This window comes from Candoia aspera, chromosome 2 (assembly GCF_035149785.1).
Source record: "Candoia aspera isolate rCanAsp1 chromosome 2, rCanAsp1.hap2, whole genome shotgun sequence".
In the NCBI taxonomy this organism is placed as follows: domain Eukaryota; kingdom Metazoa; phylum Chordata; class Lepidosauria; order Squamata; family Boidae; genus Candoia; species Candoia aspera.
In genome coordinates, this window is record NC_086154.1 from 13,260,263 (window position 1) to 13,287,324 (window position 27,062).

The window sequence follows — 27,062 nt, forward strand, 5'->3', positions numbered from 1 at the left end:
TTAAATAATCTTAGTTATTGATACCTATTCTATCTAAACTGCATCACCATATAGCTGTACAGTATTACTATTGTATGAAAGAATACACTTTAAAAAGACCCTAACTTTTTATATAATAAACTACTGTATATAGCAAAAAAAGACACTCCCCCCTCCCCATTCTGAACTATCTAGTTCCAGTTATATCTTGCCTTTCTTCCAGAGGGCAGATTAGTCTCACTCCGAGACGGGGGTCCCCAAACTGGGTTGAAACTTCTAGGGGATCATGAGCAATTTACATTTTTTTTTAAATTGCTTTGGGCACCGTAGTTAAGAATGGACATTCTGAATGTAAGAATTGGACTTACCTCTCAACCTCATTTCTTAATAGAGGAACAAGGGTTCTCTAAACCTCTTCCTTGTATTCTTCAAATTATTATTTTTTATGTTACTGTTTTGTTTAACTTTGCTCACAAATATGCGTGCATTTCTGGCCTCACAGTGCTGGGCTGCGTCATAGTCCTTGAAGTGGCTCTAGAAGTCAGTGGGTTAATGAAGTGCAGTTCTTCTCTCGTAATTTTGAATTTCTAGCTTTTCAGAATGGGAGAAGGTTTGTTGAATGGTCAGAGGAAAGAGGAAGCTGAGCAGTTCACCAACAATATGAACAAGTGTTCGTAGCGTTCTGTTGATGTGGGACTGAGTTTGCTACAGTTGCTGCTGTAAAGAGCAAGTAAAATAGTGTGTCTGTGTATATATATATATATATATTACATTATTATTGGTATATGTTTTTTATTGCCCAACTGTAATCCCAATGAGACAATTAGTTGATCTATCAGGGGATGGGGGGGGTCACAATTCACATTTTAGGGGGTTGTGCTACTGTGAAGTTTGAGATCCCCTGGACTAAGAGTTAGCAGCAGGGCCAAAGATACCAAGTGAATTTTATGGTTGAATAGTGATTAGAAGCTGGATCTTCCCATCTGGACTTCATTATGGAGGCTGTGTGTTCTTCTACCAAGGGGTTTAAGAAGGGGCTGGGATGTCACCTCTCATGGATGGCTTAATTGCTTTTCCTGCACATTGTCAAGGGTTGGACTAGGTCAGTGTTCCTCAACCTTGGGAACTTGAAGATGTGTGGACTTCAACTCCCAGAATTCTCCAGCCAGCATGCTACAGAATTCTGGGAGTCAAAGTCCACACATCTTAAGGATGCTGGCTGAGGAATTCTGGGAGTTGAAGTCCACACATCTTCAAGCTGCTAAGGTTGAGAAACACTAGATTAGGTGATCCTTACGATCCTTTCTGACTCTACAGTTCTATGATTCTGTCACTCCAACCTTCAAAGCCTCTTGATGGAATGGATTCATACAACATGCTGTATCTTAAATCTAGGGCAAGAAAACACAATGGTTGTGTTCACCTAACATGCTAAGCCCAATACATTGCATTATGGCTTAATTAAGCTAAGAAAATGGATTTCTCCAAAGTATTGAAAGGCAATATTCAAATAGTATTTGAAGTTAGTAGATCTTGTTAGGTAATGTGCCCCCCAAACCCTTTATTTATTTACAAAAATGTGTACATTTTTGAATATTGATATAGATTATTAATTCAGTACATTGATTATTAATTCAGTCATTTGTACCTAAGGTTAATAAATACAAATCCAGACCTTGAGATTAAAGGATAAAGCCTAATTTTTGTACCTTCCTCACCTATCCGCCCACCTCCTCCTTTCATACCATTCGTCCTGGTGAATAATTTTTAAGAATAATTTTGTACCGTTTCAGTTGGCTCTGAGAAATGTATTCGCCGACAATGGAACTTGCAGACTTCTTTTTTTCCAATGATTATCTTGCATGATTATCATTGTTTTTTAATGTTCCCATAACTACGCAGTTCACCGGGGTCTGAGTAACTTATGCCAATGGCCTATTACAGGAACTTTTTTCCTTATCAATTTTTCATGTGATGATATGGGCTGTGGTTGTCAAAGAAGCTGAGATGAAATGAGACTATTTGTATACAAATGAATAACTAACTGGTTATCAGGTTATCTCCCCTCCTTTTCTTAGACAAGCCTTTCTGAGTTTTTTTTTAAAAAAGTGCTATCGTTGTTGATCAGCTGTTCACCAAGCCTGCAAATATGTATGTATATATTCATATAAGTGAGAGCCAATTTGATGTAGAGGTTAAGGCACCAGGCTAGAAACTGGGAGACCGAGAGTTCTAATCCTGCCTGAAGCACAAAGCCAGCTGGGTAACCTTGGGCCAGTCCCTCTCTGTCAGCCCCAGGAAGCAGGCAATGGCAAACCACTTCCAAAATCTTGCCAAGGAAACTGCAGGGACTTGTGTGTGTTTGTGTAGAGCCAGTTTGGTGTAGTGGTTAAGGCTAGAAACTGGGAGACCGAGAGTCCTAGTCCCACTTAGGTCCAGAGCCAGCTGGGTGACCTTGGGCCAGTCACTCTCTCTCAGCCCTAGGAAGGAGGCAATGGCAAACCACTTTTGAAAACCCTTGCCAAGAAAACTGCAGGGACTTGTCCAGGCAGTCTCTCAGAATTGCACATGATTGAACGGATTTAAAAGAAGTATGTATATATGAATAAATGAATGAATGAATATGAGAACATGTTGCACCTGCCATGGTGGGCATGGCCAGTCACAAAATAACCATATACATGAAGGCAAGTGGGTGAAGTTATGTCCCATCACCCTCTCCTGCCTAGGGGGGGACACAAGTACAAAAAGGTACATCTTCAATCATGCAGTTGCAGCCACTCTCTTGTCTTTTTTTTTAAAAAAAAAATCCTTAGTGGGTGCCTCTGCCCCTGCCCCTCAGGTGGTTTTGGGTGCCAAGCCTTAACTTTTGTCTTGTTTCCAATCAGGTGGGCTCCTCCTTCAAGCAAAACACCAGGATGCACCCAGTTTTATTTTCTAACAGTGCCTACGGAATTTATGTGAGTCCAGAAGCAACTTGGAAAATTAAGCTGAAACTTCAGATGGGAGCTTTCCTATATGTCCACCCTTCCTCCCCCTCGCCCCATGTTCTCCGCCTCCTAAAATATTGATATAGCAGATTGATTTGGGGAGGGGATGTCCATTATTCCTGATTGTCCTTTGAATATGAAAATACATCATTGGACTCACATTACTGCATAATGACATCATAACATCAGTGATGTAAGAAAGCGCTGTGGATGTCATAAAATTCAGGAAAAATTTATTTATTTATTTATTTATCCATTTATCAAATTTGTCACCGCCCATCTCCTCTGACCGGAGGGACTCTAGGCAGTTTACAATATAAAACAAAAAATATATAATAAAATTTCAATATAAAACACACTATAAAACAGTTTCACAGAGCTACCAAATATAATAAAATCCAGATGGCTGTGGTCTCATTCAGTCATTGTGTAGGAGGGGCACTTCAAGGTACTCGCCAGCCCCAAGTATGACTATTCTCCCTGCCCCAAGCCTGGTGGCAGAGCCAGGTCTTCAACTTCCTCCAGAAGGCTACAAGCGATGGGGCTAATGTAGTTTTAGCTGCCTCATCTAGACTACTTTGGCTGTGAGAGACTTTTATTTGGGAAGAACACCTGGATGGAAATATTATCCATTGCATCCAAAGTCTTCTAGTTGGTAGTCCATTAAATTGAGGTTAATTCTTTTAATTGAGAAATCGATGCCTGATGATAGCCTATTCTTGTTATGTGCTGCTCTGTTGGGGGATCTTAAGTTCAAATTCCCCATCCCAGATTATTTTGCAATAGCCCAGGTTTGCTCAGGATCTTGGGCCAGTTAAATTTTGAAGTCTACATCTTTGGAGCATGTCCAGGTCGAAGAAGGCTAGTCTAATTTATCTCACAGAATTACTGTATGAAGTAAAATGGGAATTACAAATACGTGTCTTAGGATAGAACAAAAAATAAATAAATTCAGAGTGGGGAACTTGGGACCTTTTTGTGATGTGAGGAGACTGGAGGGCAACTAGAGAAGATGGCTGGAGATGTACAGTTAGATGTCCTGCAGGATGAGACAAGAGTCTCAGTGCAGTTGGCAAAGAAGAAGGGGGAATTAAAACCTGGACTGTAATAATGAGAAGATAGGGTTAAATATTTCCTCTCCTTCCATTTTTCCACTTGAAAAATAGTGGGGGGAAAAATGATCAGATTAGGAAGATTTAGGAAGGAAGGGCCATCTGGAGTTCTAATGGAGGAGCAGTAAAATAGGTGATCCAGCCAATGTCCTGACCCAAACCCACCTATCATGTTTTCTGGTCAACCAGCTTGGAAGCTCACAGGCAAGACAGGAAGAGAGGAGGTCTTCTCTCATTGCTCTGCAGGAGACTGCCTTTGACCTTGGAGATTTCACATTAAGTGGTTCTCACTTTTTGTAGAGAGTAAAAAAGCAAGCTAACCATGATGGGGAGGGGGGAGTGGTACAACCCCTCTTCTAAGACCTGCTGAAATTGTAAAGGAAGTCATGGTACCTTGACTTTAGGCAGATGGGGAAAATCGAAGGAGGCCAGAGAAGGTGGGAGTTTCTACCAGTGAAAACCCACCTGCCCTGTAGCTCCGTAGAGGACTCTGCAAAATTGCCTTGGAGCTACAAGATTGCCATGTAGGGTTCTGTCTGGAGCTGAAAGCTAGGTGATGTCTCAGTAGTAGAAATTCCCACCTTCTCTGGTTAACTTCCACCTTCCTCTGGAATCTGACAGTATTATGAAGATGCAACGGGCCACACTCGGATCAGGGCCACCACCTTTTGCAGAAGAGGTGGAAGTGATTCATGAGAAGCACTCCTTGGAAGCAATGAGAACATTACTCATAGTGACTAACTGAAGTCCTATTAGCTTCAGTGGGACTTAGTCATGGCTAACAGAGTCTAAATTTTACCCATGAATTATATATAACAACATGCTTAGAAAGGCTGTATTTCAATATATAAAATATATTGATTACAATATATTGCAATAAATTCTAATAGAGTACCATTCATGTTATATCATAGATAACATTGCATTTCTTACTTTGGAATTCTTTATCAGCCTAGGGCAATGTTTCTCAACCTTGGCCACTTTAAGATGTGTGGACTTCAACTCCCTTGCTGGCTGGGGAATTCTGGGAGTTGAAGTCCACACATCTTAAAGTGGCCAATGCTGAGAAACACTGGCCTAGGGTATGCAAAACATGGAAGTATTTTGCTTTATGTAGGCCAACAGTATTCCTAAGGGAAGAGCAATTTAGCTCAGGAAAACAGGGCAGAGGAAAAGGCTCACACATCCTCCTCACCTCAGCCTAGTCTAAAGCAGAATCCAAGTGTCGGCCTTCTGCATTTTCAAAATCACAGGAGATCCAACTGCTGTAGCAATGGAGAGACCCATTCCTGTGGTAACCAGGATGACAGATAGTCTTGAGGACATGCCCTGTGAGAACAGGCTCTGAAGGAACCAGGAGTGCTCAGTCGGAAGAAAAGAAGAGACGTGGAGAGACATGGTAGCCATGTTCAAGAGCTTGAATGGAAGCTACCAGGAAGTCAGTCAAGAGCGAATTCGCTGTGCCACAGAAACTGCAACCAGAAATATTGGCCATATATTGCAGCTACCGAGCTTTCATTTAAATATAAGGAAAAGCTTACTGTTGGTAAAGTTTGTACAACAGTGGAAAGTTGTGCAAATCTCTGGTTGACCATCTCTGGAGATTTTGAAGAAGAGGCTGGATAGCCACCTCTCCAGGGTGATTTAACCAATTTTCCTGCAGATTGGCCTCGATGATCCTTCTGGTCCCTTCTATCTCTCCCATTCTATGATTTCACAATTGTCAGGGGCAGTCTGAGACATCTTCCTGTTTAAGAAGGTCAGGAGGTGTTTCCTATCCCCAGATTCCAGAAACAGAAGCCTGCTCTCTTAGCAGATTAATCTTATTTCAACACAGGCAACATGGAACAGAGTCTTCTTTGCCTCTGAGGGCCGTAAGCTAGCTTATGGGATGCAAGCCATCCCCAGCGCTGCACTGATGGCCTCCCTGCTGCCCTTTCAAACAACCTCTGCACCACAGTGATAGTTGATGGTTCATGTCGTGGGAGCAGACCCAAGCTTTCTAAGACTGGCAGGACCAGAGACAAAATATTTATTTGAATTTCCTCCATCTCCCCCAAGAAATTTTCTTCTCACTGCAACCTCTGCCCATGTAGGGTTTTTTTCCCCACTTTTCCTTTTGTCCATTGAAATCAATGGATAAATAGATGGGAGCTTGAGCAGAAACCAAAAATGCTGAAATTACTCTTGGGATCATAGTTGAACAGATTAATTTGACAGCCCTGAATAGACAATATTGATCCTTGTGATCATTTCAAAGACTAAACTATATTTTGAATGAGGGTCTGTTCTTCTTTTGATTTATATCCTGCTTTTCATTCAGGAGCTCTAAGTTAGGGCTAAGGTTGCCCCCTCCAATTTTCTCCACCACAACCCTATGAAGTAGATTAAGTGACCCCAGGACATTAAGTGACCCCAGGACATTCTATGACCTCCCATGAGGGTGGACTAAAACACTTTCACCCCTACACCACCCTGGCTCTTGGATAAAAAGGGAGGGACCGGACCAGAGTCCCCCAGGGAGCTTCTATGGCTGAGGCAGGACTAAAACTTGGGCCATTGGGATACTTGGTCCTATGGTCTTCCACTGGAAGACCCAAGAACAGAGCAATGCACGTGGGACTTGCTAAAATATGCAACCTGAATTATTTGGCTCTTTGCCCATTGGCTGTATCTTCAGAGGGAGGGGACTTGATGAAGCAGCCTGGCCAGGCCACAATAAGCAAACCATGTTACAATGGGATGCTCGTTTGGGAAGATGGAAATTGCTCAGGAATGGAAGTAGGAGAGGATCTCATCCCTTTCCAACATTTGCTGCCCAAGGCCGATGACTCACTTGTCTACTGGGCCGGCCGGCTTCTACCTCGGTCTGTTCTCAGAAACAGCGAGAACAATGCTTGAAATGGAAACCTCCCCTTGAATGTGTTGCCTCAGGCCATGACATAACTTGTTTGTAAGGCTGATGAGTTTAATCCTAACCCGGCGAGTTTTGTCAACTTCCCACCAGTGTTGGGCCTTCCCAGTCACGATGTGCCTTTAAAGCCAAGCCACGAGGCCCCTTTTTCCTCACTTTAGACAGATGAGATGTAGAAAGGGCAAACTGGATCTCATGGTGTGTTACTAAACTGTTACTGAATTAATATTGAGGAAGGAAATGGTTTCACATTGCCTCCACAATAAGGGCTCTGGTGGAACACAAATGTTTCTGTGCTAAGTAAGCATCTCCTGCTTCAAAAAGGACACCACTTCCTGCAGAGTCATAACTCTTCTGACTTGGTTTTCTGCATGCCCCTCAACTGGGCAAGCCAAATCTTCCAAATGTGTTGCATTAGGCAGTCATGTTTTGGTAAGAGGTGATTTTTAGCCAAATGTGTTACTATCTCAAAATATAGATCTTTCTCAATAAGAAGTAGCAGCACCATCAAGAACATTGAGATTATTTGGCAAATCTTACTTTTCCCCCTTCTTTATCAACCCAGTAAGGCAGGATGCAGCTGTTGCCGTTCAAGAGAAAATGAAAAGCAGGTGGATGAAAATGTTTAAAAACCTAAAATATCAATCAATATTTTGATATAAATGTAGATAAATTTCATCATTCCTTTAGAAGCCCAGATGGTTCACACAGGCGTCTCCTTCCTTGTTTACCTACAACAGCCAGGAGAAATGATGGCCCTTACGTGGTCCTAAGGCACCCAACGAGCGTGGATGAGGCTGGATTTGAACATTGGTCTCCCTAGTCTCAAACTAGCCCTAACTTGCTTAGTTTCCAAGGTCTGATGAGGGTTAGCCAGGTGCTGCCACCTGATCATATTAAACCCCTGGAAGGAGGCAGTAATGTAGTTTTCTAAGTAACTCCATTATCTTCTGTCTCTGGTACAAAGCAGATTTTCTCCTCATGCGCAGACATCGAGAGGGTATCATCTGTAATCACATGCGGTAAATGCATACAGCTAAAGGGATAAGGCCCCCTTTATTTCCCTTGTGATTGTTTTATTATTTATTTATTCAATTTGTCCCCGCCCATCTCCTCCCATCGGGGGACCCTGGGTGGTTCACAATAATCGATTAAAACAATAACCACACAATAAAATATATAAATATAAATTATTCTAATAAATAAGCATAAGTAAGAGTAAAAAAATAAGGAGTCCAACTGGCAGAAGAATGTAAACCAGTCCATATGTGGGAGGAGTGGTCTAAAGCAGCCATCCCATGTAGATCTATTCTAGTTTTGTTATATGCTTGATTGCCATCTTATATTTAGTATTTACATATTGTATTGTTTATCCTCCTCTTCCTCTTCCCCCTCCCCCTCCATGCTGTATCCCACCCAGAGTCACACTGGTTGAGTTGAGTGGCCTTCTAAATCTTATAAATAGATAAATAAATAAAACACAAAGATACCATATGTTCAGAACACTTTTAAAAAATAAATAAATTTCACAATGATGTGAAAGTTGGTAGAAGGAAAGAGAAAAAGAGGATGACCAGCAGTAAAGTAGATGGACTTTACTTTATAGTGGTGATGGGGACACCATTGGAAGATCTGAAGGAACAAGCTGGGACAGGTAACCTGCAGAAAATCTATCTCTGTGGTTGCTACATTGATACCAATTTGATGGCACTTAATTAGTGTTAAAGTTGGTCCCATTTGAACAAATAACAGGAGTGACCTGCAAAGGTCACAAAAATTGCAATAGACCAGTGTTTCTTAAAGTGTGGTCCTAGGACTCCTAGGGGTCCCCCAAGACCCTCACAGGGGTCTGCAAAATAAAAATTATTGGCCAGCCTATGTTGAAAAATAATACAATATTAAAATCCCATCAAACAATTGTGAGATGCGGTAATGACAGCAAATGCGTCAATTTTAATTTTTAATATGGTAAATATCGATAAATATAACCCATACAAACAAAAGCATTTTTGGGGTCCTCCATAATTTTTTAAAGTGGTAAAGGGTCCTTAAGGAAAAAAAGTATAAGAACACTGTAATAGGCTATCTTCAGCTCTTTTATAAAAATTGCAACCCAGTAGCATATATTTCATGGATTAATTTTCTAAATTTTCTAATATTTATACTTCACCTGGTAAAAAAAAAATTCTCCTGTTGGTGGACAGATAAAAACAAAGAAACAAATAACTATCAAAAGAAAAGAGCAACTCAACAGTAAAAATAATAAAAAAATAGAAAAACAATCGTACTGATTCCACTATAGATTTCTACTCAGGAATCGGTGGGAAATTTACTAAAGGGGTTTAGTTTAAAAAAGTGCTAAATTATCTGAAGATTGAAAATCCCTGGGAATTTTTAAAAATGGTTTCCAGATGGTGCTGAAAATATCATAAACACAAGAAATCTTGAGGGCATTTCAAACCTGAATTCCAAGTGACAAATCCAATATATGGATGTCCCAAACATACCCATTTTCTTATAGATCCTCCCCAAACGTTTTGTATGCAACCTCTGACCCAAGAGTTATTTCAAGGTAGCCGCTGGCAGACAAGAAATGAGGTCCTTGTTCTTGCTATTATGGATTCCACTTTGGACTACTGCCCTATTCTGTCTGAAAAGAAATCCATGACTGATTTCTTCAGCCTCCCTGCTTTAGATGCAATTTTCAGGATGTGATTGAAAATCTTAGAGTTGTTGATTTATCAGGGGTTACAAAAGAACTAACATCACAAGATGAGAGTAGCACTAAACTAGTCACCCAAGTGAGGAAGCAAGAATCATACTGACTTCAAGGAGGTGTTGATGTAGAGGTGAGGTTCCGAATCTTCTTGAAAAATGTGATTGGAACCCCCAGCCTTCTTTAACAGTGAATCCAGGAGAATCTTTGAACATTCTTAATTTTTTTCTTCTCAGACTTTTAGCAAGCCAGACTGAGGTGCCATTTATGGTGTAAACTGCTAATAAAATCCTCTCCCATCTGTGGATTGTTTAAGTCTAGAATTTCTCTTGTTTCTTTCTCAGCCTCCTCATAATCTCTCACTTTCTTGCTGGACTCACCCTTTGCCGTCCCTTCCCTCTGTCCATCAGGGATCATTTAATACACAAGAAAGAGCCTACTTGTTCCTTACATTGCCAGGTACCGATCTTTGAACATCCACAATAGACCTCAAGCGGTCTTGCCCATATTCCATCCACTAGGGCTGGATCACTGGACTTGCCTAGAGCTCTGAACATGGAGGTATTACAAATTTAGCACCACACACACACATACACACACACTTTTTTTTTTCATGAAGTCCTGCCCTGCCATCCTTGGGAGGTTCTTAGAAGGTCATTGAGATATATAGGTTAAAGGACTGAGTGGGGATTAGAGAAATCCAGGTCCATAGCCCCACTTGACTATGGAGCTCACTGCGTGACTTTGGGCCATTCATTCTGTCTCCGCTCAATGTGTCCCACAGTGTTGTTGGGGTAAAATTAAGGAGAAAGCCCCATATATGCCACTGGGAGACCCAAAGTAGAGGCGGGATAATAGATAGATTGTAATTTAACCACGAAGTGTGACAGCAGCAAATGCCCTTCCACTTATCTGAAAATGTGTGATGGAAAAGATTGGGCTGAAACCAATGAGAAACTGTATCACTGATGTCCAATGAACTCAAAGAATGTACTGAAATAAAATGTGATGGTCAAGGGTGGCTAATGCCACAGACAAATCCATAGCACCAATACTAATAATTGGTGACTTGCTTGAGCCACCGCCCAATCATTGACAACCTGAGCCAGCGCCAATTCAGTAGAATAACCCATACAAAAGCCTGATTGAAATGGGTCAGTAGAAGTTATTTGTTGACAAATAAGGAAGGAATTTGATGAAAACAACTGGTTGGAGGACTTGAGACAAGATGAAAGAGGTAAGTAGGGCAAACTTAAGCATCTAAGGATTTTTCCCCTTGTTTCTAGAGAGGGTGAAGCATGTTTTAGAGAATGTGGGACACATGCCATTAAAGGACAAGTAACCAACTTAGTCAAGAACATAAGAAAAAGAAAGAAAGAGATAGGTGATAGACTGCTGGAAGAAGATGAGATGAGATGAGATGAGGTAAATTGGTAGTAGCAAGACCACTGATACTACACGGCTTCACTTGTGACCTATGCATACAACCCGTGGACCAAGTGTCACCCTCATCTTAGGATCTGAACTCTGGAGATCAGACAGCCTGTGCCTCCCTCAGGTTTTGTTATGTAAGTTGTAAGATTCAATCCCTTTCTAGTACCGGACGTTACTCAACTCATGTCTGGTGAGACTCTCTGAACCAGATGCATGCATCCTCCGTCTATGCTAAGTTTAATGGTGCATCCTCTTGAATTGCAGCAATAGTCTATAACTGAAAAACTATGGTTTCATGAGTCATACTGACTTCTTTGGGTATCAGATAAGGAAACCTATTTGTTTTCCTGCTAATGGATTTCAAAAGTATTAGGGCATTTCCAAACAGCTTGGCAGGGGACAAATTTATTTAGAAACAGTGGCATAGGAAATAAAGTATCGGCGCATAATGTGTGGTGATCAGCACTCTGATAGCTGACAGTTTGGTGGCACCACAACAATTTCTCAAAATAGCAGCAGTAGACTCCTGTGCTTGCTATCCACACCATCTTAGATATGGGTCATGACACCAACATTGACGCTGGGACTTATCTCTCTCTGGTTGGAATCAATCTGAAGAACAATGGCAATAGACAAATAATGTGAACTGGTGTACCACCATCTCCAAGACTGAGCAACATCTTGCAGTAAAGTCCCGTCTATGGGTATCTTCTCCATCATTGCCCCCGCTGCCAAGGCTAGACCTTGATTCCATTAGAAATACAATCTTACTTTGCAATCCTATATGCCATTGAAAGTAACGGTGGGGAAGACACCGACAGGGCTAATGTCAAGGGCCAACGTGGCTGGGTGCTTGCTAAGACCACTGTCAGCCCTTCCAGGTAGCCCAGACCAGGAAATCAAAATCATGAATACTAATTCTACTTTTATTATAAGGCTACAGTAACAGAATCTTGCAAGTCTGAATGTACCTCTCCCCTCCCTGCCTTTACATTCCAGAGAAGTAGGGAAGATCAATTCTGAGATGCTTACTCAAATTACATTCCTGCTTTGGACTCAGATTTCTCTTATCAGAGTGTTCTCTAGGCTGAGGCTCTTCCTCCTGTTTTTCAAGGTTCTCCCAGCCCATTACAACCACACACAATGGGAGTCTCATGTGGTCACCATTACTGACTTTTTAACCTTCCCTCTCTTGCTGCAGCCCAGAGAATGGTAGTGCTGTCTCTACCTGGCAAGGGAAGGCAAGGAAAGAGGAGGACCTGGCAACCTAGGCAGTGATGCTGACAGTGTTAAGCAAACTCTGGCCAGGAAGCTTTTTGAGAGGCCAATATAACTCCCATGCATTTCTTGGCTTAATCCTATAAAGGTAGAATCCCCAGTCAAGAGAAGCTTGGAGGGCAAATGTTGATGTTCTTCTCAATGAGAAAGCAGAGAGGGAGAGTGAATCTACCAGAGGAGTTCAACTGAAGAGAGGAAAGAGGGAGAAGACAAAGAAGGAAAAGGAGAGTGGAAGAACCAGTGAGATGGGGACTGATAACTGATCTGCTGGGTATTTCCTCACTAACTTATTGGCCCCTGCTGATTGCCCATTATATGGGTCTGGAACATTGCTTGTTGCTGACCAAGTTGGGGCAGTTTCAGAAGACATATAAGGAAGCAAGTACCCCAGAGAATGAACTCACAGAGTGAGCAAACAGGATTTTGGCAGGGGAAGCCAAGGGGATATGCTATCCTGGACCTAATCCTTACCAAACAGGGAGGAATCAATAGAAGAAATGAAGGTGACTGGAAACTTTGGAGAAAGTTACCATGTTATCCTTAAGTTTATGACATCAAGAGGGAGAGAAATAGAGAGATTTATATACAGGTTTTCAGAAGAGTGGATTTTGATTATCTCAGACTGAAGGAAGGTCAGATCCGATGACTTGAAATCTTGAAGGAGGAAAGTGTCTGGGGAGGATGGGAAATCCAGCAAAATGAGATATGGAAGCTGCAGTTGCAAACAATCTCTACTAGAGGGTAAACAATGGAACACATGGAAAGAGGCCCAATGTAGACGTGCACAGAGATTTCTAAAATGCTAAAAAGAGACATGCATAGAAATGGAAGGAGGAATGTATGACCAAAGAAGAATTCAAGACGGTGGTCTGAAACTGTAGGGATTGTGTCAGAAAAGCTGAATGCAGAATGAGCTGAAGCTTAAAGCTCAAAACAACCAGAGAAGGAAACACCAAAAGACTGTAGGTTTGTTGTATGGAGAAGAGGATGAATGGGTATCAAGGGATGGTAAAAAGGTAGAACGTCTTAACTAGTACTGTACATCTGACCTCTCTGGAGGGAAATGAAGCCCCAGCTGGCTATCTTTGAGCTGCTATGGAGGAATGCAGCAGCAATTCCAGACAGTTAAGGAGACGGTAAAATAATATTTAAGTTTAAATGAATTCAAGTCTGCAGGGCCAGATGAATGAAATCCTAGGGTACTGTGGGAACTAGTGAATTGTAAAACTGCTGACTATAATCCCTGAGGCCTCTTGAAGGAATGGTGAGGTCCCCAAAGACTGGAGTAGAGCAGATGTTGCCTCCATCTTTAAAAAAAAAAAAAGAGGAGGAGGAGGAGGAGGATCTGTCAGTTTGATGTTTACACAGGGCAAGATCTTTGATCAGATTATTATACTGTACAGCATATTTGTGAGCACTTATAAAGGAATGCATCAACTGATGTGAGCCAGCATGGGTTTGTCACAAAGAAGTCATGCCAGACTAACCTTGCCTGAAGATTGAAAAGAGATAGGATTGCAGTCTTCAAATCTCTAAAGCAGTGTTTCTCAACCTTGGCAACTTTAAGACGCATGGACTTCAACTCCCAGAATTCCCCAGCCAGCCATGCTGGTTGGGGAATTCTGGGGGTCGAAGTCCATGCGTCTTAAAGTTGCCAAGGTTGAGAAACACTGGTCTAAAGCGTTGTCCTATACAGAAGCAGCCAACTTACTTTCTGTTGCCCCAGAGGGCAGGAATCGAACCAATATGTTGAAATTTCACAGAAGTAGATTCAGATAACAGATGAGGAGGACTTTCGTGATGATAAATCCTGTCTCCCAGTGGAATAGGTTGCCTTCCAAAGTGGCCTATTCCTCTTCATGAGAGGCGCAATATAGGGACCGGAATTTTCTGTGACGTGATTGAATTTTGGTAGGGATCCAAAGGGTGTTTTCTTCCTTGAAATCACAGCTGCCAGTCACCCTTTTGTAGGCCTACTGGCTGGCAATCCCTGAACATCATTTGAAGGAGCTCTTTGCTACAAATGCTTATGGAAAAGCAGCTGAGCTGCCCAGTTTTCTGGAAAGCTACATGCTTTTGTCAGAATGAAGTGGCTGCTCTCAACTGAGGGTGGAGGCTTTGCACAATTCAGAATATGTCCCACTCTGCTACCCAAAGCTACTTCCTCATTTGGCCTAATGGTGGGGCAGACCTTTGGATTTGCTTGGGAAATCCAGCAATTCAGAAATTTTCTTTCTGTGCAACTTAAATTTTAATTAGCATACTGTGTATATTTAGATATGCAAATAGTTCTTTTTTGGTTTTCCAGGGGAACATCAAACGTTACTGTCTTCTCTTTCTGTCACTCTTGAAAAATTTTAACTGGCTGAAACAGTTTTGGGCCTGATAGCTAGAAGCAGACTAAAATAACCTTCTCCAGATGTGTCACAACTGTAACTTCTTCCAATCACACTGGCTGGGAATTCTGGACATTTCAGTTCCAGAGTCACTTGCTGAGATGGGCAGCTATAGAAATTGAATGAATGAATGAATGAATAAATTTGGAGGAAACCCAGGTGCTGCCCAGCCTCTACTGGCAATTTCAGGCTGCTCTGAGCATTCCTCCTAGGCACTGGGCATCAGTCACCATGACCATTTTTGGCTTGGGCAGCAGGAGAGAATGGACACCTGGCTTCCATAAGGACATTTGTGCATGTAATGATTGCCTGGTCATTCAGAAAGGGCTGGTTCAGTCTTAGGCATACATGGGTTTAGTGCTCTTTTAGAAGAGTGGTAGACCTACATTTCAAAATAAGCTACCGTGCAAGTCCACTGCTGCACACAAGTTCTATCTAAAGAGGGGAAGGGAGTCAGGTTCTGCCAGCTGTGTATTGCTAGCTCTGTCCCAAGTGACAGCATTACACAATTTCCAGTGCTTGTCTTGCCAAGAGATTTTTAATGGACATATTTTAGCCCAAGTGACAGTTCACAGGAGTGGAGACAGGCATGGGAGGGAATGCTGGGCAAGGTCCATCTGCTTCATCCCACGCATCTCCTTTCAGCTTGTGATCTGTCAGCCGGACACAGGATTAACTTTCATTCAGAAGAGCGTTAGGCCTGTGCTCAGTGTGGCATATGGGTCTGAGTGGCCTGGCCTGGTTGTTGTTCTGCTGGTTTGAGCCCGCCATGGCAGTGAGTAAAAGGAGAAAAAGCAGCTCAGTTCTGGCCTTGAGTGGCAGCTTTTCTGTCATGGGGCCTGGTGAGCTGACCTGGCTGCTAGCCAGTGCTGTTGTGGTGAGGCTTAGAGACAGCATTCCCATTGGTCCAGCCTGGTATATAGGTATTGGGGTCTAGAGCCCTGGGGGGACACCCACCTCCTCAGTTGCTGGAGGACATGCTGACAGTCTAACCTAACAATTGGAGAGAGGAGAGGAGAAAAAAGTCTGTGCCTGGAGTGGCTGGAGAGAAGTTGGAGGGAAAAGTTAAGTGTGCAGAGCAGTTGTCGGTCCCTGGTCAGGAAGGGAGAAGAAAGGCCCAGAGGTGGCTTCCTTGGATGAAGGGCAGTGAAGACCCAGAGGGACGAGAGCTTCACCCAAGACCCCAGAGAGGAAGTGTGATGGAAAGTGAGGGTGACCTGGGAAGCCAGCTGGGAAGAGATGCCACCTAGGGAACTATGATAAAAGAGAAAGGAGCCCACAGAAAGAAACTTAGGAAGGACCCACCCTAACCACTCAGGCAGTAAATAGGGAGGGTGGGAGGTTTTTACTGTCAGACTTGCAAGATTCTGCTAATGTAGCCTTATAGTAAAGTAGCATTCGCTTATCTGGTGGTGTTTCCTGTCTGGTCTACCTGAGAAGGCTGACAGGAAGGATGAGAACAGCTGTGGTGGAGACAGGACCGCAACTAGGGTCTGTGTCTCCCGGGCCAAACATAGATTCCGCGCCCATTTTGGCACCCTTCCAGCACTCATTTTGGCACCCCACCAGCGCGGCACCTGGGGCACATGCCCCGGTTGCCCCTCCTAGTTGCGGCCCTGGGTGGAGAAGCCCTGGTCTCTGAGGAAGGCCTGGGAAGAAGACCCTGAGAGAGCGGCTTCCCTGGCAGAGAAGGAGCAGGTGTGTGACTGAACAGGAGGAAGTCCAGCCGTACTGAGCCCACTACAAGGAAGTCTGGCCCGTTCCTTTCTTTTTGAGCTCTCTCTCTCTCATCAAGCCCAGAAATGGGGGAGGAAGACAGAGAGCTAGGGGGGATAGTCTCTGGCAGGGAAACTTTGGAGGAAACCTGGCACCAGCTGAACACTGGGACTGTGTTGTATATACCTGTTGTATATACCTGCTGTAAATAACATCATTGTATATAGTAAAAAGCATAAAAGGCCTCCACCGTCTGTTCTGTGCCAGTTGCCACATTTGCAAGAACAATACACCCCCTGCTCAAAAAAAAAAACGCTGTCACGCTGTGACACTTGGACATAGCTTGACGGACAAGTCCCCAGGGGAAGCACCTGTGAGCCAGCACTGGGCTTCATTCACCCAACCCTGCCCCATCACTCATAAAGGAACATGATTGGTGGTCTTCTCTGTCAGCAGAAGGTAGGAGGGAAAGAAGCCAGGGAAATCCACCAATCCCTTTCCTTAATTAGGCCTGCATTAAAACTGCAAGGATAATGCTGCTCCTCTGCCTTGTTACCTGGCCAAGCCCGGCCTGCCCCTCGAGGCCATGCAATTAGCGCTGGCGCATTTTTCTGTTGACTCAAGGACTAGACTCTTCCCTCAGAAGTGAGCCAAGATATTTGTACTTCTGCTATTCTTTCCTTCGGGGAGGAAATGGAAACTCGCTTAATTGCGAGGCTTTTTTTTTTTTGAAAGGAAAGTAGAGAAAAGTGAATATCAGCCTGAAAAAGGAAATGAGTTCTTGACAGCGATCATTCTCTTTTGAAAGTCTTTTGGGCCGCAGAACAGCGGCTGAATCTGGGGGGAAATCCCCAGGGTGGGAAATCCACGGTGGAATAGTTTCCCTGCTGTATATCATGACTAATGAACTCAGTGTATCCAGAAATAAAAGGGCCAGCTCAGTCTATGAGCTTTTAAAAATTGAAAATGTGGGGGAAATCTTTTTAAAAGAATTTAAAAAAAAAGTGGGGGGGGGAGAGGAGAACATCTGCAGTTTAATTAGCACAACCTGCCCATCATGCTCTCGCTAGAAAAAGAGACAAATTAAAAGAGAACAATTCTGATATAAAAGAGAAATAAATCAATTTGCCAGCCTTGAACCTGGAGGATTACAGCCAGGACACCCTTTGCTTTGTCAGATGAACATGACATCTGGGGACCTTCATCTGATCACTAAATGATAATCTGTTCTGGTTATTTTGTCACACTGCTTTGATTTTAATTATTTATTTATTTATGTTTCAAATTTATACAGCTGCCCATCTCACCAACAAGCGACTCTGGGTGGCATACAAGGAGATACAGTAACTACATTAAAAATATTAAAAACCAACCAAAACAAAGAATACTATTTGTTTGTTTGTTTGTTTGATTTCTATAGCTGCCCATCTCAGCAAGTGACTCTGACGAAGGGATGTAAAAAATAAGGGAGCCACCTCACTGGTTCACCGTCCCCTGGGGTCCCCAGGCCTGCTGGCAAAACCAAGTCTTGAGGGAGCTCTGGAAGCTCAACCGTGACAAGGCCGACCTCACCTCAAGTGGGGAGAAGATTCCACAACGCAGGGGCCACAGCAGAAAATGCCGCCCGCCCAGGGCCCACCAAATGTAGCAGGGGAGGCAAGACCCTTTGTTTCCTAAAGAGCTGTGGACAGTAAGGCTCTCTGGGGTTGATCTGGCTTTGGCTTGGTATGCTTAATTGGGGTTCATCTGACAAACCGTACTACAGATTTGACCGGTGAGTCTGCAAGCTGAAGTGCAACAGATCCGCTGGATAAATCCTCCTGTTAAAATTTGGGAGTCAAGAGGACACCCAGCAAAGGAGTCCGGAATCTTGGTTCCCTTCCCCAACCAAGTCTCGAGGGAGCTCCGGAAGCTCAACCGTGACAAGGCCGACCTCACCTCAAGGGGGGAGAAGATTCCACAACGCAGGGGCCACAGCAGAAAATGCCGCCCGCCCAGGGCCCACCAAATGTAGCAGGGGAGGCAAGACCCTTTGTTTCCTAAAGAGCTGTGGACAGTAAGGCTCTCTGGGGTTGATCTGGCTTTGGCTTGGTATGCTTAATTGGGGTTCATCTGACAAACCGTACTACAGATTTGACCGGTGAGTCTGCAAGCTGAAGTGCAACAGATCCGCTGGATAAATCCTCCTGTTAAAATTTGGGAGTCAAGAGGACACCCAGCAAAGGAGTCCGGAATCTTGGTTCCCTTCCCCAACCAAGTCTCGAGGGAGCTCCGGAAGCTCAACCGTGACAAGGCCGACCTCACCTCAAGGGGGGAGAAGATTCCACAACGCAGGGGCCACAGCAGAAAATGCCGCCCGCCCAGGGCCCACCAAATGTAGCAGGGGAGGCAAGACCCTTTGTTTCCTAAAGAGCTGTGGACAGTAAGGCTCTCTGGGGTTGATCTGGCTTTGGCTTGGTATGCTTAATTGGGGTTCATCTGACAAACCGTACTACAGATTTGACCGGTGAGTCTGCAAGCTGAAGTGCAACAGATCCGCTGGATAAATCCTCCTGTTAAAATTTGGGAGTCAAGAGGACACCCAGCAAAGGAGTCCGGAATCTTGGTTCCCTTCCCCAACCAAGTCTCGAGGGAGCTCCGGAAGCTCAACCGTGACAAGGCCGACCTCACCTCAAGGGGGGAGAAGATTCCACAACGCAGGGGCCACAGCAGAAAATGCCGCCCGCCCAGGGCCCACCAAATGTAGCAGGGGAGGCAAGACCCTTTGTTTCCTAAAGAGCTGTGGACAGTAAGGCTCTCTGGGGTTGATCTGGCTTTGGCTTGGTATGCTTAATTGGGGTTCATCTGACAAACCATACTACAGATTTGACCGGTGAGTCTGCAAGCTGAAGTGCAACAGATCCGCTGGATAAATCCTCCTGTTAAAATTTGGGAGTCAAGAGGACACCCAGCAAAGGAGTCCGGAATCTTGGTTCCCTTCCCCAACCAAGTCTCGAGGGAGCTCCGGAAGCTCAACCGTGACAAGGCCGACCTCACCTCAAGGGGGGAGAAGATTCCACAACGCAGGGGCCACAGCAGAAAATGCCGCCCGCCCAGGGCCCACCAAATGTAGCAGGGGAGGCAAGACCCTTTGTTTCCTAAAGAGCTGTGGACAGTAAGGCTCTCTGGGGTTGATCTGGCTTTGGCTTGGTATGCTTAATTGGGGTTCATCTGACAAACCGTACTACAGATTTGACCGGTGAGTCTGCAAGCTGAAGTGCAACAGATCCGCTGGATAAATCCTCCTGTTAAAATTTGGGAGTCAAGAGGACACCCAGCAAAGGAGTCCGGAATCTTGGTTCCCTTCCCCAACCAAGTCTCGAGGGAGCTCCGGAAGCTCAACCGTGACAAGGCCGACCTCACCTCAAGGGGGGAGAAGATTCCACAACACAGGGGCCACAGCAGAAAAGGCCTGCCGCCCGCTCAGGGCCCACCAAATGTAGCTCCCTAGATGACGGAACCCGTAACATACCCTCCCTGCTGGATCTCTTAGGACTATAAAACTATAGTTTTAGTTTATTTTTAACTATAAAACTAAACCTTTGGCAATATATGACTCATGCTGATAAACCCCTTCTTAGTTTAGCCCCATTTCGGTACTTATGCAAATGCTATCAGTCCAGGCATTGAAAAGAAATCCAACGTGTATAGAATTAGGGTATTAGTCTAGGCTGGGGACACCCAGATTCTAGTCCTCCCTCAACTGCAGAAACTCCCTGTAGGACCCTGGACCATTCCCTTTCTCACAGTTCAACAGTTAGTGTGGTTTAATGGTGAAAGTGCTGACTAGGAGTGGGAGACCCAGTCCTAGTCCCTCTTGGCCATGGAAGCTCCCTGTGAGACTTTGGGTCTGTCCCTCCCTCTCAGTCCAAGAGTCGGTGTGGTCTAGTGGTGAGACTCAGGAGTTCCCCCCCAGCCATAGGAGATCTTTTAGGCCAATTGTCCTCTCTCAGCATGAGAACCAGGGCTGCAACTAGGGTCTGCGTCACCCAGGGCAAACATGGATTCCGCACCCATTTTGGCACCCCCCCAGCGCTCATTTTGGCGCCCCACCAGCATGGTGCCCAGGGCACATGCCCCAGTTGCCCCCCCTAGTTGCGGCCCTGATGAGAACCATGCTGTGGGGAAGGATTGAAAACAAGGAGACCCAGGTTGTAGGCCACAGAAGGTCACTAGATGAGTTTGGTCAGTCACTGTCTCAGCCCAATCTACCTCACAGGGTTATTGTTGTAGGAAAACACAAAAGGAGGGAGTACTATACATTATACACTGCCTTGAGCTTTTAAATCAAAGGCAGGATATAAATCTAACAAATGATTAGCTGATAGACAAGCAGACAGACAGATGATAGAGATGATAGCGAGGATGGATGGATGGATGGATGGATGGATGAATAGGATTCCCTCTATAGATCCCATTCGTTTCAGCAGCACATCGCTTGGAATGAGCAAGGAAGGTCCTGTTCAAGAGATGGAGAAATCAGACATCCATCAAGCATCTGAGAGGGCTTCTTGCTAGCCTTTGGGTCAGGCTATGATCATCCACAGTGCAATTTCTCCCCAACTGATGGAAGTACTAACTTACCTGTAGAGATTCAGAGGCATGTAGGAGAAAGTGACTTGCTGTAAATGCATGAGTTTTTCTGTAAAGATGTCCCCCTTAAGAACGGCATAGAAAGTGACTGCTCTGAAAAATTAAGTAGGCCTCCCAGCTGAGTCAACCAGCCTTTTGCAGATCTGAGGCTTGGGTGGATGACATTTCTCTGAGTCAGTGTTGTTGCGTGTCTTTGAATTGTGGTTTTGAATCAGCTGAGGGCCCATTTGAGATTCCTTTGCAATTGGGATTGTGGGGAGGCATGCATCTCTGCAGCCTCAAAGGTCTTCTCCAGCATTTATGGGGTCCTGCGCTGGCACTGCAGGCTGGCTCTGTTAGTATCTCTGGAATTCTGGAGGGGAGAAGTGGTTATATAGCAACAAGGGTTACTTTAGGCCACTGGAACACAAGAGTAAGTCATTTGCAGCCATGTTTATTTATTTTGTGAGTTATCTTGGGGTGCATTGCAATTGAATGGGTGTGCTAATATTTTGGAAGGAGAAGTTGTGCTTGCCTGGCACATGCAAGAATTTGTTTTGGGGCGGGGGTATTCAAGGCAGGGGATACCTACTAGTGCCAATGAAACCAGCTATTATTGTTGAGAGCCTACACTTTGCGTGGAAGGAACACTTATTGCTGATTGTGCCTCACCCTGATAATATTTGTCTGATCCATATTTTGGATGCTAAATGTGTATTCCTGGTCTTCGGGTTGAAGTTATTGTGACTCAGGACTAAAATCAAACTGAAGAGAACAATTCATGGCAAGGAAGCGATCCATTACAAAATTTCATTTTATTGTTTGGCCTCATTCAAAGGTAACTTTAAACACAGAGTCAAACAAAGCCACATTTCTCTTTCTTAACAGTACATGGTTTCACCCTCTGCTGAGCAGGGATTCAGAACAGAATAAATAGCCAAATAAATAAATAAATAAATAAATAAGCCACATGCTAGTAAAAAAAAACCCAAAACATTTATAATATTTATACTTAATTCTTTTTTTCACGGCAACCTATACAGTAAGGTATTTCTGCAGAAAGCCTATAAGGTGCCAATGAAATACCCAAAATGTCAGACCTTCTGACATCAGATTGAAGCAGTACAATCCAAGAGAGAATTTTGGAAGCTTTCTAAATAAATATGGATGGGATTGCGCTGTTAGGTGGAGGAAAAAACCAGGACCTGTAGCCCCAGTATCGTCATCGCCCCAAAACTCAGGATAATTCATGTAATATACATGATTAAATCAACACAGTCAAGTGATATCATATATACATAGTATATGTAGATAAATATTCAAAAGTTAATCTAGAGTAGGAGGCAAAAGAATGGAAATCCTCTTTGAAGATAGCTACACAAACATTTTATAGTGCCCCAAATGCAGGTTCATGGACATGGACCCACTTAATGGGGAATCACAACTAAATCGTTACACATGGATGCGTTCATTGCCAGCAAAAGTGCATTGCATTTTTGTGAGGATCTTCTAAGCAGGAAAAAAAAGCCTTAAAGTTTCAAGATTATATGCGAGACTCAATAAATAAATATTAATAAATAAAAAAGTTTAGACAGTTTAAAAATGACTCATAACAATGATGCTAATACCGTCTCCCTATACATGCCATTCTCTTACAGTATATTGTTTTGCCAATGGATGAATTTTTCAATCTTGGCAATGGGAGTTTTTAAAAACTTTTGGGGGCTTCTCTATACAATCAAAGAAGCTTTTGTTTTTATGAGTAGCCGTACTAAACGAAGCAGAAATACATGAAGTAGTAATTAGGCATCATGAGGTCTTTTCTTACATGGCAATGACCCCAAAATAAATCTGTGTTGATTGAGTGAAGTCCAGAAATTCAGGGGAATCTGTTTTGGACCACAAACGGTCTCCTTTATTCAGTTTGAAGATAGCCCCTTGATAAATAGATTCAAACCACAGTTTTTTATTGCTTGAGGCATTTCCATCCTCACAGACAGACTTAATGGATTTTAGCAATTCCACCTCGGAGTTGAACTCTGAGGACAAGCAGGTGATGTTGTGAGTGAGCAGAAGAGGCTTTGTGCAGCGGTCTTTGTGGAATACAAGCTGAGAGTAGACGAAGTACAGTCCAGTAGAAGGCACAATTAAGGAGTTGTCGTTCTCATTTAGCTTCATGCCATTCTCCAGAATGGAAGGGACCACTTTCGTAGTCCACTTCAGTTGTGGTGAATGAAAGGAGGAAGCTGTGAAGTGAAAGAAAATCAGTGTTAAGGAGAGTGACTGGACAACTTAAAGAAAGAAGATTTATTTAATTTAATTTAATTTAATTTAATTTAATTTAATTTAATTTAATTTAATTTAATTTAATTTAATTTAATTTAATTTATCATGTTTCTTTACCACCCATCTCGTATTGCAATGACTTTGGGAGGTTTACAATTCCTTGCACTGTACCTATTTCTGAGGCACAGTTTCCCTCAGGTGCCCTCCAGATATGCTCAACTACAGCTCTCACAATTCTCCACATCTGGAGGACACCAAAGCAGGAAAAGCTGCTTTCGACTCTGAGATTTAGTGGAACTGAGATGTATTTCATGCCTTGGTGGGCCTAAGAGCTCAAAACCAGATCCTGCTTTGGGAAGCCTTAAGGCAATTTGATTTGAGCCAATGTGTGTGCAAGAATGACCTGCACCAAATTCTGTCACTAGTCCCATAGGAGAAAGGCTGAATTGCACAACTTCAACAGAGCTTGCTATATATTCTTAAGTAAAAGCTTTCCACGCTAGATGTTCAGTGCTAGAGGTCTAGTTCTGCCAAAGTAATGCACAAGCAGTGGGTTTGGGCTATGGGAGCTGCCAACTGAAGCTCATTGGCTAATTTTCTACTAACTATCCTGTCTCATCTTAAGTGCTTTGTATAATAAGCAACAGCCTAGGGATGATTGGTGAGAATCATAGCCAAATTAAGGCAAGTCCAGATCATATCTCCCCTTTCCTTCATCTTAAGGTCTAGGTTTCATCTAGCAGCTTCTTGTTGAGCATAGTCAGTTGCAAGTGTGCAAGTGTGCAAGAGCCCACAGTTTCAGAAATGTCCCCTTATCTCAGAACACTGCCTCTTTGCAGTATGTCACTCATGTTTCTTCTTTCCAAATGTAGTATTTTCATCAAATCATGAAAGCAGCACATGTTATTTAAGTCTGAAGCCCATCTCCAGAGACCCCTTGCAAGCTACTTAAAATGTCTCCTCACCAACAGCATGGGCAGCTGGTTTTCCAGACCTCAAGGCTTGCACTTTCATTGTGTCGGGCAGAAGTTCTGCAAAGGTTAAAAAAAAGGCAGTGTCAGATAATGCATCAAAATCAATCACTTTTATCATAGCTGGAGGGGATCAACCATTATGTCATGTACTCTCTAGCTGGCTAGACAACTGATATATTCAAACTGCTCATGGCAAGCAAATATTACATGGCTTGACTTCCACCTCTCCAATTAACTCAGTGGGACATTCCTGCCTTCTGAGCACCTTCCCTAGAGAATTGGGAAGATGGTAAGGAGAAGCCCATATACTTCAAAAGAGCATTAAGTTTTCAGCAATGGTTATGTGTTGGTTTTGGACTATGTCTCAACTCTGGCCTTTCCCAATTAGTACAGTAAATATCCAGGCTGGGCAGCAATGAAGGGATATAAGATAATAATTGATCTATGGAGCATTAAGTTGGAGAAGGATGCACAGTTCACTAATGTGCTGGGAAAGATTTCCTAAGAAAATAACATGGCTTAGAAACACTTACCAGAAAATGAATTTCCATGTGTTTTAGAGTCCTGGAAAAGAAATGGGAAAACGAAATCAATAAGGATGTTGCAGTAACACCACCACTATTAATGCTATTATTATATAAATTGTTTAAAAGATCAGCCAAGCCAAAGTTATAAAAGGGGCATTTTTGAAGTATAAGATTAACAGAAGAAAACTCTGCAAACACACAGAAAATTAGAGATAGGCATTCGTTATTAAATATGCTATGCCCATGAGTACTGATTTCCGATCGTCCACTTGGTCTCCAGAAAGAATGACAAACACTTATCATACAGGCCAATGTTATATGCCTTCAACAAGCGACTGATTCAGCATCTAATTTTTGCATAAAATAAGTATTTTGGGAGGGTAAAAGAAGTGTGACTACAAATAAACAAAGACATGCATTTCCCTCCTCTCTGTCTTTCTTCAGACCTTGCCCACTAGGTCTCAACTTTGTGAAAGCAGAGTTGAGAAAAACCACAGCCAACTATCTTAAGTGTTTTGCTTACACTGATCTGAAAAACAGACTTTGCTAAATTTGCTTTTGTCTCAGTCGTTTCATGCAGAGAGGATAATAGGCCCACATGCACTTATTTCTGCTGGTTGCCCCTAATGGCAAAAACAAATTGGGGCATATGTTACGCACTTATCAGAGACCACAAATCATGGCTGGTGAGCTACACTCACCTTGGTAGAGCACCAGTTGTGGAGATCCAAATGTGTACTTATCTTGTTTTATTCCACCCACCCACCCGTCCATCCTTCTTATTCCTTTTATTGGGAACATTTTAAGCCAACAATGTTAACCATCAACTTCCTATTATTTGTTCTTAAAACTCTCAAATATGTGTGCTTCTTCCTTCCTTTATTTGTAAGATCTGTAACCCAACTTTTCATCATTCCAAAGCAGAGGAACATGCGCTTGCAAATTTCACCCCATCCCACTTCACAGCAAGCACCCACCGAAACTTTCCTAGCAGAGACTCACCCTTCACCCATCTAATGTTACTAACCTGCTTTTCGGACTGTCCAAATGCACCAACTTGCAAGAGGGTAAACACCACCACGGCCCCAATCAGGAGCAAGAAAGAACAGATGCTGAGACACTTCCAGTGGCTGTCCTTCTGGGGTGATTCCCGAATCACAACTATGTTCCCTTTTTCCACATCGTGCACCAAATGCTCAGAGCTCATTGTGGCTGGGTATGGTTCAGAAAAAGGGTGCGCTATTCCTTTGGGGGACGTGGTGAAAAGGTCCTCAGTGGATTCTGGTGTGGCAGGAAGATAGCAGCTCCCTGGTTTTTTTTCCCCCTCAGGTGGATTTCACAGATGCTGGGGCTGCATAAATTCAGGTTGTTTCGAAAATTCAGCCACCGGTCAAAGAAGCAAGTAATGGTAGCTGATTCTGGCAGGTGATGAAGAGTCCCTTTAGCTGTTTCCCTTGACCTGTAGCCTCCTTGGAATTCACTTGAGGGATGGTTCCTGATTTCTTGCTTTTTTTTTTTCTTTTTGGCCTTTCTTTCTTTCTTTCTTTCTTTCTTTCTTTCTTTCTTTCTTTCTTTCTTTCTTTCTTTCTTCTCCTCGAAGCAACTGCAGCCTTGCTCAGAGGAGACTTGAGTGTTTTGGGCACACTTGGTGCTTCCTTTTAAACCCTTCTCGAAGTGAGAAGTCCTGTACTATCCCCGCCCACACAGTAGAGGCTCACATCTGTCAGATAATGAGCAAGAGGAAAAAGCAACACGGTCACAGAAAGAGGAAACCGGAACAGAAAAGCTTGTGGGACGTCTTGGAATTGCACCTTGGTGGTTTCAGATGGAAGGAGGATACCCCACCCTTTTTGGCCTGGTTTGCTCGTGAGACTGGAAAAGCAGGTTATTTAAATGGTGTGATAAATAAATTCACTCTTTCTTTTCCTGGCTAAGTAAATAATGAAGGAGATATAACAGAGAGGAGTTTCAGAAGAGATAATATATCTGATAGATCCTCTTGCTCTGCAGGGGTATCTCTGCACAAGATATTTCTGGGCACCGCTGAGGAATGCTCCAGAGTAAAGTGGAGAAATGTTTCCAGTGTGGTTCCCATGGGCATCATTAGGTTAGCAACATCTTCCGTGGTG

The 27,062-nt window shown here is 43.4% G+C and overlaps 2 protein-coding genes across 2 annotated transcripts in view; both read right to left on the reverse strand.

Moving 5' to 3' along the window:
- The window catches only part of LOC134488915 (regulator of G-protein signaling 4-like), a 257,964-nt gene that overhangs the window by 83,254 nt on the left and 147,648 nt on the right, over window positions 1-27,062 (reverse strand). The window lies entirely within an intron of this gene.
- LOC134492190 (tumor necrosis factor-like) lies at window positions 22,869-26,517 on the reverse strand. Its single transcript, XM_063296376.1, has 4 exons — window positions 25,961-26,517; window positions 24,940-24,970; window positions 24,398-24,463; window positions 22,869-23,392 (listed from the first exon to the last, which is right to left on the reverse strand). Exons 1-4 carry the CDS (start codon window positions 26,138-26,140, stop codon window positions 22,971-22,973), a joined length of 699 nt encoding a protein of 232 aa, XP_063152446.1. The 5' UTR covers window positions 26,141-26,517; the 3' UTR covers window positions 22,869-22,970.